The 17728-nt window shown below is 40.6% G+C and overlaps 1 protein-coding gene across 2 annotated transcripts in view; it reads right to left on the bottom strand.

Annotated features, from left to right (window-relative positions):
• Positions 1-4229: 4229 nt before the first annotated feature.
• TMEM87B (transmembrane protein 87B) overlaps positions 4230-17728 on the bottom strand; it is a 40721-nt gene continuing 27222 nt past the window's right edge. For both annotated transcript variants that reach the window (XM_075596348.1, XM_075596350.1), the window contains exons 16-22: positions 17589-17647; positions 17091-17194; positions 15439-15509; positions 15266-15336; positions 10508-10560; positions 9861-9891; positions 4230-7853 (exon numbers count right to left, since the gene is read on the bottom strand). In XM_075596348.1, coding sequence (XP_075452463.1) covers positions 7812-7853; positions 9861-9891; positions 10508-10560; positions 15266-15336; positions 15439-15509; positions 17091-17194; positions 17589-17647 — 431 coding nt within the window. In that variant the 3' untranslated portion in view covers positions 4230-7811. The remainder of the gene's footprint in view (positions 7854-9860; positions 9892-10507; positions 10561-15265; positions 15337-15438; positions 15510-17090; positions 17195-17588; positions 17648-17728) is intronic.

Below are 17728 nucleotides of genomic sequence, written 5' to 3' on the forward strand. Positions count from 1 at the left end.
TCAGACATGTGTTCCAGTGGTTCATTAGCCACATCTTTTAATCAATATTCATATAGCTTTTTGTTCTCCAGTGCAGACTTGTCACAGCCTAAACAATACTATGTTTTCCTTGCGCCAGGCTCTGTGGAAAATCTAGAACCAGGACTACAGAAGACACAAATCACAAATTTTCATTGAATGAAAATATATAAAAAAATAAATGATTCAAAATAGTACTAAACATATCTAAAGTCCCTGGACACTTACCTCAGTACTACACTAACAGAAGTCTTAGTTGAGGAAGCTTCCATTGGATGAACAGAGCTTGGCAGCATGGTCCATAACTGGGCTTCCCCTGACAAGCAACACTGAGCGCAGGGGCTTCAGAGGGATAGAGACCAGAATTCCCTTCGACTGGACTTAAAGCAGTCAGGTATTCTCCAAACATCCAGAAAAACAAACCTATAGCACAAAGGAGAAGAAACAGTTTGCAATATGTAATCGAAAAGGGCAATTCCCACTTTGATGGTCCACACAATAGCAGGCATCAATCCTAATGGGCTCCAGGTCCACTCGGTATGATGCTGTGAAGAGGACAGAGATCCAAAACTGCTGGGCTTTGAATCCCTTCAAGTAAGCCACAAAACCTTGCCAAAAAACACCACCACCAAGGAGTAACTAGGGTTTTTTGGATCCAGGGCAAGTCCCTCCAACTGTGCAGCCCTTCCCCCCCTGCACACTGACGCACAGCACACTACATACCGACAGCATACTCACACCTCACACTGCCGACATGGAGAGGAGGGGCGAGCAGAGTCCTGCAGCTGTTTCCCCCCCCCTCCATCCCTCAGTGACTGGCTGCAGCACTGGCTGACAGGTGAGTGCAGTGCCAGTGAGCGAGGAATTTGGGGAAGAGACATGCAGGTCCCCACCAGCTTGAATAGGAACCAGCACACAAATGTAACCTAGGGCCCCAAGTTAAGGTGTACATAAAAAAGAATAATCTTTAGCAATAGAGGTACATGGCTCTCTCCGTGTAGTCATATTGCACACATTGAGAACAAAAAGTTAAAACTTTTTTTCTCTTAATCCAGTACACACGTTATAGGGACTCGCAGTATTCAAATAACGCTTGCAAGGCATCACTGGACACATTCACTCTTTAATGCTCCACCTACCTGATGGAAGGCTCAATAGGGCTCGAAACGTTGTTGTGATATGTCCTTGTTCATCCTTCACTGTTACCTCTGCTGTGTCAACCAGTTCCCCACTTGATATGTACCGCCCTACACATTTCGTCAGTGCAGACTTCCTCAAGGGGCATAATAAAACAAACCCTAATGTCCTCTCCTATAAATACCTGTTATAAAGGGCACACAGCCCTTTAATGATCCTATTATGAAATAAAGGTTTTTCTTCTTTAACCAGTGAGCCTCCTGCTTTTTTGGCAGTGCACTGCCTGCTTTCTCTTGAAAGATTGATTCAGTGTCGGCCATTATGTTGTCCCAGAGTAGGATTTTAGTTGATTGATATGCAGGTTTGTTAGTTCGTTTTCATTAAAAGGTAATCAAATGTAGCATATGTGACGGTGAGGGGGTAACCAGGCTCACTAATAAAGGTCAAGCCCACTTGGTTGCCCCTGATCCATGTTTTGGGGTCCTAGAGTGTCAGCTCTTAGGCCCGACTGTTATATATGTACTACCATGCATTGTATGTAAAATATGCGACAATAAAGAATTTGTATGATTTTGCCTTTCCAGGGGTGGTAGAAAGCAGAGATTGCTAGGCTATGAGTTTCAGGGTGGGTTTTTCAGAGAAAATGTGGCCACATTGTGTCTAGGTAGTGGGGTTCCAGAGTTGCTGGATGCCACAATAATGTAGCCTGGAATCAGGTCAGAATCCCGGATACAAATAGGCACAATTCTCCGGTCAAAATTCTACCCGGAAAACGTTTTTGCATCTCACCGCCAGGAGTTCCTGCTTCAGCACAGACCATAAAGGTAAAAGGGGCATAGGATGTAAGGTATCCCCAGAACGGTCCCTAGTATAAAGGTAGATGCCCAGGTAATACCCAGGTCACCCTGAACCTGGTATAGGGATTCAGGGGGTACTCCAGCTAAATAATAAAGCTGTGGTTTTTCTTTATTTTTTAATGTAAGTCTGGTTTGCAGAGTTTTAGGCATATGCCTAGTGGGAATAAAAAGTAAAAGTTCTCATTCTATCCCTAACACCACAAAGACTTAAAGACATTTTAGCCAGGAAAAGTGTAAAAGTATATTTTATTAACTTTGAATGTTTGTAAGGTATTGTGCTTTATACACTGTGTTATAAGCTGGGACTTTCAAAGACGGTTCTCTGAAGGGGGGCTCATGGGCCACCAGTTTGTGGTGCCACTGATCTGCCCTAGGTCCGTACTTCAAAGTCAGATGCTGCCAGAGGTGTTAAGAGTCATTTGGGCAGGATGGTGAGGTTGAATACCCTCGTCAGGGAAAGAATGCCATCGCTGCCAGCATTTACCCTCCCAGACTTGTCTTCTGAATGACAAGTGGCTAGGGTGACAAACTCACCTATGCCCCCATTGCATTCAGAAGACCTGCTTGCCCGGCTTTGGAAGACTGGCAGCCCTCCGATTGGCTGATTGTATAGTTCCCAGGCTCGGATTGGTTGTAGTATTTCAGATTCATTCATGAAATACTATAAGAAACCCAGCAGCCAATCCAGACCTCAGATTCTAAGCGGCAGGACAGCAGCGGCGGATTTGAACTGACCAAAAGATGCTCTGTGAGAAATAGACGCGAGCCGGCTTCAGAAAGTCCCACTTTTTGGCACCAAGTTCTGAAAAGAGAATAGCAGTCGCGGCTGGAGCTACAAGCCGTAAAGAGTACCAGGACGTTTGGTACTCACTCCCAGTCAAGGGATTTCAGCACCTCCAGAGTGTAAAGAGCGGTGGCGGCAGGAACTGCATGCCGATTCCAGCACGTTTCGGGCTTAGTCCCGGTCATCTAGAGCAGCGGTGCGCAAACTTTTTATGCTGCGGCCCCCTTCCCGGGAGCTGCAGCGTTCACGCCCATCTCCCAATGTCTCAGAGTCAAATGACGTTGTGACACCACCACATCCTTTGACACGCGTTGCCATGGCGACGCTTGGCCGAAGACCTGGCTGGCAGCAGGTAAATGAGTCACAGAGGCCTCACGCATCCCCCGGCATTTAATTTAAATGCCGTGGGGAAGAGCCCGGGGCTTCTGTATCCGCCCGCGCACCCCCTAGAAATTCTCCCGCCCCCCAGTTTGCGCACCGTTGATCTAAAGGACATTGTAAAGACTTTGTTCTCTGTGCTCGTTCACTAGGAAAGGTAAGTTTTGTAGCCCAGACCCCCCAGTAAATGTGTTTTCCTCTATATAATTGTAATCCACTGTGTGTACGTCTGTTTCTATGGAATAAATGACAATTTGTTTTACTTCTTGGTTTTGCTCAGTGATATGATTCACGTTAAAGGTGTAAATTCCTGGTCTCCCGTGACAGCATATACTAAAAAAAGAAAAAAGAAAAAAGTACAGCAAGGAATGTTGCTTTTTTTTACTTTTTGGGCTGTAACGTATCCTTAATGCTTGGCATAAATGGCCTGAAGTGCGTGAATGTGAAGCAATAAAAAAAGTTAACAACCTTGAGCATGAAAAATAATTTTCATCACTGATAAAGTACTGTATACGTTACAACTTACATTGTATACAATGTTTAAATGTTATGTATAAACTTCTAAGTGTGCCAAGTGTATTTACTACTCTTCTCTCCTCTCTTATTTTCCATATACAGGCATACCCCGCATTAACATACGCAATGGGACCGGAGTATGTATGTAAAGCGAAAATGTACTTAAAGTGAAGCACTCCCTTTTTTCCACTTATCGATGCATGTACTGTACTGCCATCGTCATATACGTGCATAACTGATATAAATAACACGTGTAACAGGCTCTATAGTCTCCCCGCTTGCGCACAGCTTCGGTACAGGTAGGGAGCCAGTATTGCTGTTCAGGGCATGCTGACAGGCGCATGCGCGAGCTGCCATTTGCCTATTGAGCGATATGTACTTACTCGCGAGTGTACTTAAAGTGAGTGTCCTTAAACCGGGGTATGCCTGTACTTTATTCCCCTTTGTGTAAATGAAACATTAATAAAATGTTACAAAAACAACCCGGAGCACGACAAAATATTAATATATAAAAAAAATTTTTAAATTTGCAGAGAGAATAAAAAACAGAAACGCTGTTTTATTTAAAGTCAGAATAAGGTTTAAGGCACAGTAATACAGATTTATTTTTTCAAGTAATGAAATTCCTTCACAATTAACAGACCATTGTTTTTATACTATTAAAAAAAAAAAACACAAAATATCTGGACAATTCAAGCACTTCTGTCAGCAATAATAGCAAGTTTATAAAACTGGTGAACAAAAGTTTCCAATTTGGTTTAAGTATCTTCAACCACGTAAAAAAAAATATTTTAAATGAGCGTAGCACAGAATTCTAGTAGCTGTAGTAGTCATGGAGACTTACGGAGGTGACAAGATCCCGACCTAACCTACTCTTTTCAGCAACAAGTAGTATCTCTTACTTATACTTTCTCCCCCCCCCCCCCCCCAATAACGACCTACAAATTACCATCTGCCTATTAACAGAACTATTGCTACATTTATCCGTGGGGGAAAAAAATCTGCACAAATGGGGTCACTTATAGATCACTGTACAGGTTTACATGCTATTCCTGTGCACAGATTTTTAAGTAGCCCCTGGCTGACAAGATATGGCTTAAAATACAATTCTGCTGTTGCTTAGACGTCCAGTATGTAAAGTTCATATATTGCTAAATAAAGTGTAATTGTCACATCAGCATGTTTATAGAAAACCAAGCAAGGCTTGATAAATGAATACTTTTGTCGAGACCTAATAAGTAGTGTTCTACATTTTCAGTATTTACCGATTTTCACTGATAAATGAACAGGTTTTTTTTTTTTTTTTTTGGTTATTTAGTCAAAGGAATTCAGACATCCGTTTATCAACCCTCTTAGTATATTTTTCTGGGTACTTACTTTTAGTTAAACTCCAACACCTTTGAGCGACAGTTGTGTGTTCTGCAGCTCTGAGATTGAAGCAATTGCTGTTAAACACAGAACAGAAACAGTGCTGATTGTGGCAAATTAAGCAGTCAAACTCTGCTATGGAGTAGATTCACCAAGCGCTGATGCTGGGTATTACACACCAAATCGGGCAAATCCCAGCATATGACTGACCCACATCAATATCTTCTTGTTGTTGTACAAATAAGCATAGAATCAATTACATATTTAAAAGCGGTGTCAGCATGTATTGTAGTTAAAACCCGAACACACACAAACAAAAAAAGGGACCCATTTCGTTTTATTTTAATTTATCACTCATTCCCCATGAAAATTTGCACAATTTTAGGTCTTTTAAGTACTGTAGATTAATACTATTTAAGAAGCACAATGTAGACAATCAACTGATAACTAAATTAATGTCACTGTATTATGTCATCAAGTACCAGATACACTGCGGTAGGTTCATGTTCATTAAACCAGAAATAGGAGTTTTTCCTTTCTCGTAATGGTGTTAAATAGTTGTAATCTTAATGTTTCAGATTAATTACAATAAAGTTTGTTTAAAAAAAACAAAATTAAGTCCTTCCGCTGAAACATGCGCCCAAAAGACGAGAATGCCACTGTCCAATTGCATGATTGAGAACGTGTTGATCCAGCTGCTCCCACTCCGGAACAATGCATTGTCCAGCTCCTCCTAGCAACCATCCTTGATCAGAAAATATTTTATGCAAGTATTTTGGACCATAATTCTTGCTTTGTCTCAAGCATGTTATAACATGCTTATCTTCTTAACTAAATACCATTTTGTAACTGTACACTAGAGGCAATCATGTTATCACCAATTCCAAAGAAAATGTATAGGATTGTTAAATAATTCTTAAATGTAATCATCTACTGTACTGTGATAAACCTATAATTGCTCAAATTTTCATGAAAATTCAGTGATTTTTCTGCAAGACATGATGAAAAATAAAAGGGGTCCCTTTTTTCTGAACAATTAACTTTATTATTTATTTTTTTGCTTTACAAATAAAAACTGAAAAACGTAGAGCATTACAAATAAGATACCCTTAGAAAGTTGATTCAACTATTTTAAGTTTACAAGGCTGATCCACATTTATTTTTATTTTCAGTCATAGTTTCTAAAGTTGTGTATGTTCCCTCTAAAGACATTTTGGAAATAGTGCATTTTACCATGTGGGTGTCAGTGGTAAGATTGATAATAGTCATTCTTACATCATAGAAATCTACATACAAATGCTGACTGACATGGTTTCAAATCGATTTATCAGACAGCACTGGCTAGAAGGACTGAAGCGACTATGTTATTCTGGATATTAAGTTCTATACATACTTTTTACAGCACGGAACTGCATAGCATGGTAACTATAATGATTTATAACTGACCCACACTGCATACAAGTGACCATTTTGATTATGATTGCAACCAAAAATACAACAGAGACCTTCTAAGCATGTTGGAAATAGCAGCTGTATAGAAGGTTATATATATTTTTTTCATGCCAGTAGTGACACTTAATGGCATATCCAACAGGCATCTAGTCCAAATGACCATTCATTCAGAGGAGACAACAATGACTGAGGTTTTTCTTTTTACATGGAAGTTTCTTCCTCATTGAGATTCACATTTATTACTAGATGTTAAAACAAAATCATGCAAGTCCATTTAGTTGCATACAGTATACATACACATTCATTAACAAATTCCTTAACCAAAATTCTTGCTTTTCAAAATATAAAGCTGTTTCATAGACAAAATGTTGTAGGGAAGCAAATAAATGAGTGCGTAGAATTCTGCATTTAATCCTACAAATGCTTAGAATATAACGTCAGAAAAGCGCAACAATTTAACTCTGGGTTATCGGTTTTCCTTAAATAATACATAAACAGCACAAAATAAAAAAATGTTATGCATGCAAAGAGTGGTGATCCATTTAATGGAGAGAAAAAAAAAGGTATGCTTCTGTGCAGCATTATAAATACAGCAAGTGCATCACCACAATGTATGCATATTATAGGTGCATTGTAATTTCCTCTAGCTCAGCCCTAATTGGTATAAGCCTTCTTGCGTCCCGCAAAGCTCCAGATTGTAAATCAACAACAATGCATTAGATAGCCAAGTAAAATGTGCAAACAAAAAACACTAAAAACACAAAACTGGGATGACAAAAAAAAAATTAACTAAAGATGTTGTTTTAACTTGATTAGCAGGGGTATACCAATCATGGCTCCATCTTTAGAAAGAGCTCAGGTAACCTTATGGAGTGGAAAAGCTAGTATACACAGATCCTCCATTGTACGCTCCTAATATAAATCCATGGAATAAGTTACGTTTTGAAAGGTCTAGGGAAAATAAAATTTGTTGGGGTCTGATTCTGTGTCAAACTGATTGCGTGCAATTTAAGGCAAATGTCTCAAGAAACGAATTTTTAGAAAATGTTGAATGTACAAAAAATAAAAGTTTAATTTCACATATTTCTTTCATAAACTGTTAAAACCCTGCCCCCTCCCCCCTCAAAAAAATACAGAAAAAAAACTAAAACAAATTACTTCGCCACCTGTAAGACAGTGCAAGGTTTGGAAGATCACTTATAATTTAACAGAATTAACACACCAAAGATTGTAACCCCTTCAATGCTGAAGAAGTCTGCCCCAAAATAGGCCTCTAGTGTGGTGAAGCAGTTTAGCAGGCATCATTCAATTTTGGACATCTCATATTTGGTCATCATGATCTCCTGCATCAAAGAATAAACCAAAAAATTGTGTCACAGATTATGAAGAATGTAGTCCTATTAATAATAATCATTTGTTCAAGGCAAAGGTGGATTCTAGTCGGCAAGACATCCCCTCTGTATCCTGTTCACATTCTACACCTCTTCCTAACTCTCCTCCTGCCTTCCTCGACTTATTTTCCTGTCACAGAGGTGGGTGTGTCGCTGCTGATCTCTTCTCCCTCTACCACTTGACTCCATGCCCTTCCATCTCCTCAAACCTCTTGCTCCTACTCTAATTCCTACAGATATTTTCAACTCCTCCCTCTACTCTGGTACCCATCCCGCCTCCTTCAAGCATGCAACAGTTACACCCTTACTCAAAAACAAGCTTGACCCTTTCTGTCGAACTATCATCCTGTTTCCCTTCTGTCTTTTGTCTCTAAACTCCTTCAACGCCTTGTGTTCACTCGGTTGCTCCATTTTCTCCCCATCTACACTCTTCTAGACCCTCTACAAACAGACAGTCACTCCACTGAAACAGCCCTCACCAAAATAACTAATGACCTCCATGCTGCAAAAGACAATTCAATTCATTACACTTTGCTCATATTACTCGACCTCTCTGCAGCTTTTGATACTGTGGACCACGCTCTTCTCCTTGACATCCTTCACACTCTTGGTATACGTAACAGAGCAATATCCTGGATTTCCTCTTGCCTCTCCCATAATACTTTCAGTGTCTCGTTTGCCAACACCTCCTCCTCCGTCTATCGCTCTGTCGGTGCACCCCAGGGCTCTGTTCTGGGACCTCTTCTCTTTACACACCCTCTCTAGGTGACCTTATCACATCTCTCGGGTTCACCACTATGCGGATGACACACAAAATTTACCTTTCTACCCCTAACTTTACACCTGCTGTACAGACCAATGTCTCTGAATATCTTTCTGCTAAATCAACCTGGATGGCCCTCTGCCAACTCAAACTTAACATGTCCAAGACGGCGCTCCTCATACTTCCTCCCAATCCTGGGCCTACTTCCTCCCAATACTGGCCCTACATCCCCCTTCTACATTACAGTTGGCAGAACTATCGTACACCCAATATTAAAAGCACGCTGCTAGTCTCACATTCACAATGTAGCTAAAACCTATTGTTTTTACGTCCGTAACATTGCATACACCCTTTTCGCTGTCCCTCTACTGCCAAAACTAATGCAGGCCCTCATTCTCTCCGGTATTGACTATTGTAATCTTCTAACTCCCCAGCCTTCCTGCCTCTCACTTGTCTCCCCTACAAGCTATCCTAATAGTTGCTGATAGAATTACTTTACTCTCTCCTACATCTGTCTCAGCGTTTCTCCTGCTGAAATCCCTCTCCTGGCTTCCTATTAAATTCGGTATCACTTACAAAATTCTCCTCCTCAATTTTAAGGCTATAAATGCTTCTGCCCCTCTTACACCTCAGCCCAAGTTTCTCGCTATACACCTGCCCGATTCTTGCGTTCTGCTCAAGGATGTCTTCTGTCTACCCCTTTTGTATCTGAAGCCCTCTCCTGCCTAAAACCTTTCTCACTCACTGCCCCACGCCTCTGAAATGCCCTTCCCCTCAATAACCGACTTGGACCCTCTCTCTCCACCTTTAGAACCTTTCTTAAAAACACCCCTCTTTAACGAGACATATGGGTAGTTCCACTGGCTGATACTATACATCTCGGATGCACCAACCTTGACCCCCTACAGATGAACTTACTGTAACACCCTCCTACTGTCTTTTTAAATTCTCCCTAATTACCACTTACATTGTAAATTCTTCGGAACAGGAACTCCCATACCTATTGTTACGGTCATGTCTGAAGCGTGTATCCCGATTATGTGTTATATTATTAATGTCATGTGTCTTACTGCTGTGAAGCGCCATGTACCTGGATAGCGCTATATAAATAAAGATATACATATGCAGCCCATAATAAATAAGGGTAAAAATCTCCCTGGTAACGTGTCTATTGCATGCCTCTGCTTTAGCCTTACCTCATCTGAATCCATTAATACTGGGAGTGCTCTATAAAAAGAAAGAAACATTAGCATGGGATTACACACTCAATTGCAGATTCTGACACAGATTGTGTAGACTGAGATTCCAGTAGACCACCATTCCTAATCATTTCTTCATCGAATCTTGATTTTCCAGTTACGACACTGCAGAAGGTGGCTTACCGTCATGTAGCTACCCACAAAATAATTATTTCTGCTAACAGCCCGATTTCCAACTACATAATCAAATTGTCTCACGGAGAGAACAGAATTAACTGAAATTGGGCTGCCGTCATCTTTGTTGTCCTACAGCAGTTTAGAGTAGGGGGGAGAATTAAATGATCATGAATATTATGAAGGGGATATCTTAGCTGTGAGTTTTCTAGGATGTTAGTTATGTGCAGAGATAAACAAAGCAGAAGACGGGAATGTGTCAGGGTGGGAGGAATAGACACTGTACTGCAGGAGTTATAAAATCAAAGAAGCATACATTCCTAATGTCAAATTGTAGTAACCAAATTTGATATAACACCACGAAAACATTCAGCAACTTAAAACTACTCGTTTAAAATATTTGCAGGGAAAAGGTGCATTCAAAATCTAAACAAATTTATAGTAAAGATGAAAAAAAAAAGTGTTCTTACACGTCAGCGAATGAGGAGGGGATATTTTCTTCTACCCACTTTAAGTCTTCATCCTAAACAGCAAGATAAAATGTATAACAAAATCAAATGAAAGGTCTGCAGGTTTCGGAAACGCAAACTCACTGTATTCAAGTATACTGTGTAGGCTTATGTCAGAATATTAAAAAAGGAGAATTCCTTTAATTCCTATGCAGAACAAAAAAAACAAAAAACGAATGGCACCGCCTTGTTTACAGGGTTAAATGTGGGAGATTGTTTTTATGGAGTTCGAGACTTGGCCTGTTTTTTTGGGTTTGTCCAGAAGTGAGGTTATCTGGGGTCAAAGCCCGTTTTGGAAACTCTTCCTGACATTAGAAATAAGCAAAAACCCTTTTAATAGAACATAAAAGAAATGCATCTAGGGTCTAGACAACACCAGAGTGTCACAACACCAGACAGTCATTATCTGTGTAAATTTACTAAATATAAAGATATATATCGGGGATCTGACAGTGATTCACAAGAATTACATATATCTTTGTAACATTTGTGGTCAGAAGAATTAAATGATGCTAAACAATCAACAATTGTGAGGATGCAAAGGTCAGATATTCGTTCTCTTTTGTGAAAAATAGTCTCTTTGCATGCACTCGAACACATTGATATGAATTCTGATATTCTAAGAGCTATACTCAGACATTTTTATTCAAAAGAAAGCCATTTTTCCTCTTCAGGCCAGAACGGTGTCACTGGAGATTGATGGGGGGGGGGGGGCGCGTGAGGGTGGTTTAAGGACACGCCCAAAAGATAGGTTTATGCTGTGCTCAATGGAGGATTTAGGACAAAAACCATGCATTTAGATTTTCAACCAAGGGAGTGTTAATGCTATGACACATGAAATCTCATATTTTCAAAACAAGACCTTATGAGGAATGTTATATGGTTACATAATTCAGATTTTCTATTGTTCCCTTTTTATTTTATGAAACGGTCTGTACTGTATGTTTCATGCAACTAAGCACTGTACATATATATATATATACATATACATATATATATATATATATATACATATATATATATATATATATATATACATACAGTGGTTGACAAATCACCAAAAAATCTACTCGCCACACAAAAAAATCTACTCGCCACCTAGTACCAAATGTGTGCTGCTTGGGCCAATATTTACTCGCCCGGGGGTTAAATCCACTCGCCCGGGGCGAGCAAATGTATAGATTTGTCGAACACTGTATATATATACACATACATACATCTACACATACACAGTGGTCGACAAATCACCAAAAAATCTACTCGCCGAACAAAAAAAATCTACTCGCCACCTAGTACCACACGTGTGCTGCTTGGGCCAATAGGAGCTCGCCACGATGTTAAGTCCACTCGCCCGGGGCGTGCAAATGTATAGGTTTGTCGAACACTGCACATACATATATATACATATACACATATACATATATATACACACACACACACATATATATATATATATATATGTATATATATATATATATATATATATACACACACACACACACACACACATATATATATATATGTTTGTTTTAGTAAACAGGGACCAAAAACCCTGCAGGTACAACTTGACAAATTCTTGGTGGTGGCAGCATTTTAAGCTATAATAGTGACGGATTGAGGGGAGATATTACTCATTTGAGGGACCCTGCGGGGGTGAAAAGTGGGTCAGCTAGGTAGCTGTGTGTATTACCCCTTGTCACGTATACAAGTCACATGCTCACAGGTGTGCCGTTCATGACAGTCAGTCACCTTGTAAAAAATATGAGACCTGGGAGTTTACATAAATGTGTATTGTTATATATTGTGTGTATTGTTTACATATGTGACTTGTTATATTCAATCATCCAGTTTACTGGCTATAAACAACTTCATTGCAGTTACATGAAAAATGAATACAGGCATACCCCGTTTTACGTACACCCGCTTTACGTACACTCACAAGTACGTACATTTATTTTTAGTTACACCATACCCCTGTGTACGTACACGTGCTTCGCGAGTACGGACACCATGGGGCGGCGTGCGCACCTCAACACTCCTGCAAACTCCTTCATGCTTGTCTTCATTATGGTGCTCTCGATCTCCCTGTTCCCTCTGCCTTCGTTCCTCCTCCGATCTGTCTCAGTTCCCCCTCCCATCTGTCTCCGTTCCCCCTGCACTCACGCTCCATAAAGCAGCAGCTAAACCAGTGACTCCGCCCGTGACTCTGCTTGCTCCACTCTCCTCCTTCTCCCCCCTCCTCAGAGCTCTGCGAAGCTTTGCATGTGATGTTAACTACGGAACAGCAGTGAGGGGAAAGAGAAGATATGCTGCAATCTTTGTGTGTGTGTGTGTGTGTGTGACTGAGTGTGACTTTGTGACAGTGTGTGACTGAGTGACTGTGTGTGACTGAGTGACAGTGTGTGACTGAGTGACAGTGTGTGACTGAGTGACTGTGTGTGACTGTGTGACAGTGTGTGACAGTGTGTGACTGTGTGACAGTGTGTGACTGAGTGACAGTGTGTGACTGAGTGACTGTGTGTGACAGTGACTGTGTGTGACAGTGACTGAGTGACTGTGTGTGACTGAGTGACTGTGTGTGACTGTGTGACAGTGTGTGACTGTGTGACAGTGTGTGACTGTGTGACAGTGTGTGACTCTGTGACTGTGTGTGACTGAGTAACAGTGAGTGACTGAGTGACAGTGTGTGACTGAGTGACTGTGTGTGACTGAGTGACTGTGTGTGACTGAGTGACTGTGTGTGACTATGTGTGACTGAGTGACAGTGTGTGACTTAGTGTGTGTGTGTGTGTGTGACTGAGTGCGTGTGTGTATGACTGAGTGCTTGTGTGTGTGACTGAGTGAGAGAGAGAGACTGACTGAGAAAGAGAGACAGAGAGATTGAGTGAGAGAGAGAGACTGCGAGGAGAGAGAGACTGCGAGAAGGAGAGAGCTGCTACACAGTACTGACCCGCGTGCGCGCCTCTCACCTCCTTGCTTGCTCCCATTCATTTTATTTGAATAAAGCCTACTGTATTTATTTTGGTTACAAATGCATTATTTACATCAGTTATGCACATATATGATGTTTGCAGTACAGTACATGCATTGTAAAGTGGAAAAAAGGGAGTGCTTCACTTTAAGTACATTTTCACTTTACATACATGCTCCGGTCCCATTGCGTATGTTAAAGCGGGGTATGCCTGTATTCAGGTTATGTCTGAGTACTATTATTACTGTCTACTTAAATCATCCCTGGAATAAACATAACCTGAGTTTTATATGCAACTCCCTCCCTCCTGGTGTTGGTTACTAAAGTAAACAAGTCGTTAACAGTGAGAGTAGAGGTTAAGCTCCACCCAGTGGTGACACAGCAGTACTGTGTAATAGGAAGTATAAAGGGCAGGAGCAGAGGATTCTGGGAGAGCGTTTCAGCAATGGAAGAGATAGAGATGCTTCAGAGAGTAGAGGTAGGGAATATGTTCCCCAGAGTATAGCATAGCACAGATTAGGCAGCCCCCTTGTACTGTGTTTCAGATACAGTCAGTGTCCCTTCAGATAGGATCCAATAGTATGGCAAAAAGAGAGAAGAGCGTGTCCCAGTAACAGGAATGCAGATATGCCTCAGTGGGCCAAGCAGAAGTGCCCCCAGGATGTCTGGGGATCAGCCTTATCCATGGATTCCCACCCACAGTATTCAGTATCACCTGCAGAAGAGGCAGGACCAAAGCAGATGTTGTAAAGCAACCATATAGTTGCACAGCACAGGATCTCAGCATGGGCCCACAGTAAAAGGGACAATAAGAATATTAATAAGAAGGGGGGCCCGGTCCACAATATGAAGTCAGTAACTAACAAGTAAATGTACCTCCCATATGTATGTTAAGAGTGGGCCCAGGGAAGAAGACCTGTATAAAGATTGATCACAGTATAAATGAAAATGAAGTGCAGCTATATCAATTCACATGTACTGTTCCCAAGCCTTTGGACATTAATGAAGATTAAGGTTGTACTATAAAAACTCCTGGCGCCCCTCTTTTCCTTCGCCCAGCCGACCACAAACAGCACCCTGAGACAAGGTAAATCAATGCGGATGTTCAATAAACAACTGCAGTGATGTAACCTCCCTAGAGAGACGGGCAGGGAGGGTTGCATAGATTTTATTGCAACTGAGCAAAGTGGGGGGGCGGGGGGGAAACGATAATGAAAAGGTCAATTAAGTATGGATCACGGTAACCACTTGGACATTTTTAAGCATACACAATGTGTGAAGCTGTCACTTTCCATTTTCTACATTTCTTTAAATATTAACGAACATTTGTAGAAGTTTTGAACTTTGCAAAATTAAAAAAAAATCCTTTGGATACTTGGAAAAGAAAAGAAAGACAAGGATTTTTTTTAGAAGGTTCTAAAGTCACATGTAAAGTGTATTTTACACGTTTTAATGATCGTGCTTCTTGTGACATCACCGGACCTATAAATTGCCAGACTTCGAATGTTCATCCTGTTGAGTACTCTTCATGGGTTCTTTTTGGTACTATTAGAACCTTTAGTAAATCTTCTGTAACACTATATTATTAAAAAAAAAAAAAAAAAACCTTACATGCACAGCTAAGATATCAATGTAGGTCAGTGGTTTTCCTAGATCGTGGTATATAATTTTCCTGTTAAAACTAAATTGATAAAATATGCCTTCTAGAATGTAGCAATGGTGAATAAGATTAAACATATTGTACTTACATTGTTAGCAACAGCAGGCTTAGCTGTCCCATTGGATTCTGCCTTGGCTCCTCTTAATTTCATTCCCTCAGCTACAAAGGGCACAAGTGTATAAAAAATTGCATTTACAACTACAGTTGAAGTGTTGCATTGGGTAAAAATCATTTGGCTTAGAATGTAATATCATACATCACCTAAATGATCAGTGACCAGGAATTCTTCCACCTCATCATCAGAATCATCAATAAGTGGAGTGAAAGCATACCTGAACATACACACACACACACACAAAAAGAAAAAGATTGTTAGGTAAAACTAAGTCATTCAGGTTCCCATCTGATAGTCTTTAATACTGGCAAAGCAGCCTAAAATGTCAAATTTGTAGCTCACATACAGTATATATTTATTTCAGTACCGCAGTTAAAACAAGTGGACATTAGGCATTCCCATTTACTAGTGATTAAAGCATTAGTGGGCAACAGGGGGCCGGGTGGGAGTGTTTTAAAACTGCAACCTTTGGGGGGCTTTTTCTTTTTTTTCCTCGCTCTACCTCTACCCAGGAACATAGAATTTGACATCCGAGAAGAGCCACTTGACCTACCTAGTTACCTAGTTTGGCAGAGTGCCACGCTGTCAAATCTCAGACCCCATTTATTCCTTTACTTTTTGTATTTAGGATAGCCTTATGTCTATCCAACTAATGTCTGAATTCCCTATTAGCCCCTAACATGTCTGAAGAGTAGTGGGACAGTATTCACCAGCATTATGCAGCTGACTGGAGGGAGCAAGGAGAAGCTCCTACCCATGGCTGCAATATCCCTTCTGCCTGTGCACTATATAGCAATATCTCAGGATGGCTACCACTGGCTTAAATCCTTGTTTGTGCAGCAGATGAGACATGGAGGATCTTTGTATATAATATATTTTATTGTTAACCTTAGTAAAACTCTACGGTGATCAAGCAATTCAGACACACTAGTTGTTGTCAAAGTATAAATGAGTAAGCACCCTCCATTCCATTTTTAGTTCAATCTTAGGCCTCGATTCTACCAAGAGCTGCAGCGCTATCCTGTGACGTCACCCTGTGCTGCCGCTGAACGGCATCTAGATTATACAAGACAGGGGAGAAGAGTAGCAGAGGAGGTGTGGCCATGAGCGGTTCGCCCTCATCGGCTGCACTGTTCACGTGACCCGACAGTCGCCTGCCAATAACAAATTCCTCTGCCTCCTGACCAGTCTTCCACCCTGCAGCTCCAGGCGGCATGCACCAAGCTACTGGTATGTTAAACTTTAATTGGATTTATGCATTTTGTTTTTGAGTCGCGCCATGGGACGCCGCCGGCGTTTTTCGGTATAATCACGGCCTTAAGTGGCTATTCCTGCTTTATAAGTGTCACTGTACCATCCGTCTTTACCTATGTTAAGTGAAAAATGTAAGCTTTAGCCCACAGAATAGCTCGTCCCAAGGTAAAGATGTGGAGGTGATGTTTATTATACAGAAACAGATAACGCACATTTGTGCATACACAAGTAATTCTGAAGTTGGTTAAACATGTATGCATTATACAGCAAATTGTTGAAAAATCCTGTGTCATGTAATAATTTTGGCTTTAAATTGATAAATTATCAGTTGACTGAAACCCTAGTTGTAGCTCATTATAAGCAAAACCCTATAACACTTTTCACTGTTAACATGGAATGATTTATCAGTAAGGTGGGTACAATCTATAAAACGTTGAAGGTATAATTTATTTCTGAAAAGACCCTTTTCATTTTTACAGGTCAGGAAGCCATAAGAAGACAAGTAAAAAGCCCATCCTAGAGAACAAATGACATGCCTCTGTACCTCTGGTTATTTGCAGAAGGTCTCCACAGGAACATAATAACTAGCAATATAACTGAAAAAAGGAATCTCCAGAATGCATCATCCACCCAGAGCTCCATCCAGTCCTGTAACATATATATAAGAAGGAGGAAAGATGACTAAAGCAGCAAGACGGCTGCAATTCAACATCTCAATTATGTTATAAAGTTAGGCGGATGCAGAAGTTAACCCTGATGCGTTGAGAACTTCTAATGCATCGCTCCCACAAGGGGGTCAACAAGTGCTGTGGTCACGCACACAAACATCAGCCCTCTCAGATTTAAAAGAAGTCTTACAAATGTATTGTGCCAACAGTAAAAATCAACATTTCGGACCCCAACACATCGATTTTACTGTTCACGCAATACATTTGTAAGAGTTCTTTCAAGTCTGAGAGCGCTGATATTTTTCTACGTACCGTATGCTTGTTTTGTTGTGCACATCAGTAGAAGTCTACACACAGGCACACATTATACTCACAGATTGACAATCTGCTAATCTAAACTTCTTAGTTGTCCAAGCCATGAAAATTACTGAAGCTAAAAAGAAAACAAAGTGTAAAAATAAAAAACAGATTAGAAACAGGTAGGTTTCTTACATCAGATTATAGGTGTGAAAAA

The sequence above is a fragment of the Ascaphus truei genome, chromosome 4 (assembly GCF_040206685.1).
Source record: "Ascaphus truei isolate aAscTru1 chromosome 4, aAscTru1.hap1, whole genome shotgun sequence".
Taxonomy (NCBI): domain Eukaryota; kingdom Metazoa; phylum Chordata; class Amphibia; order Anura; family Ascaphidae; genus Ascaphus; species Ascaphus truei.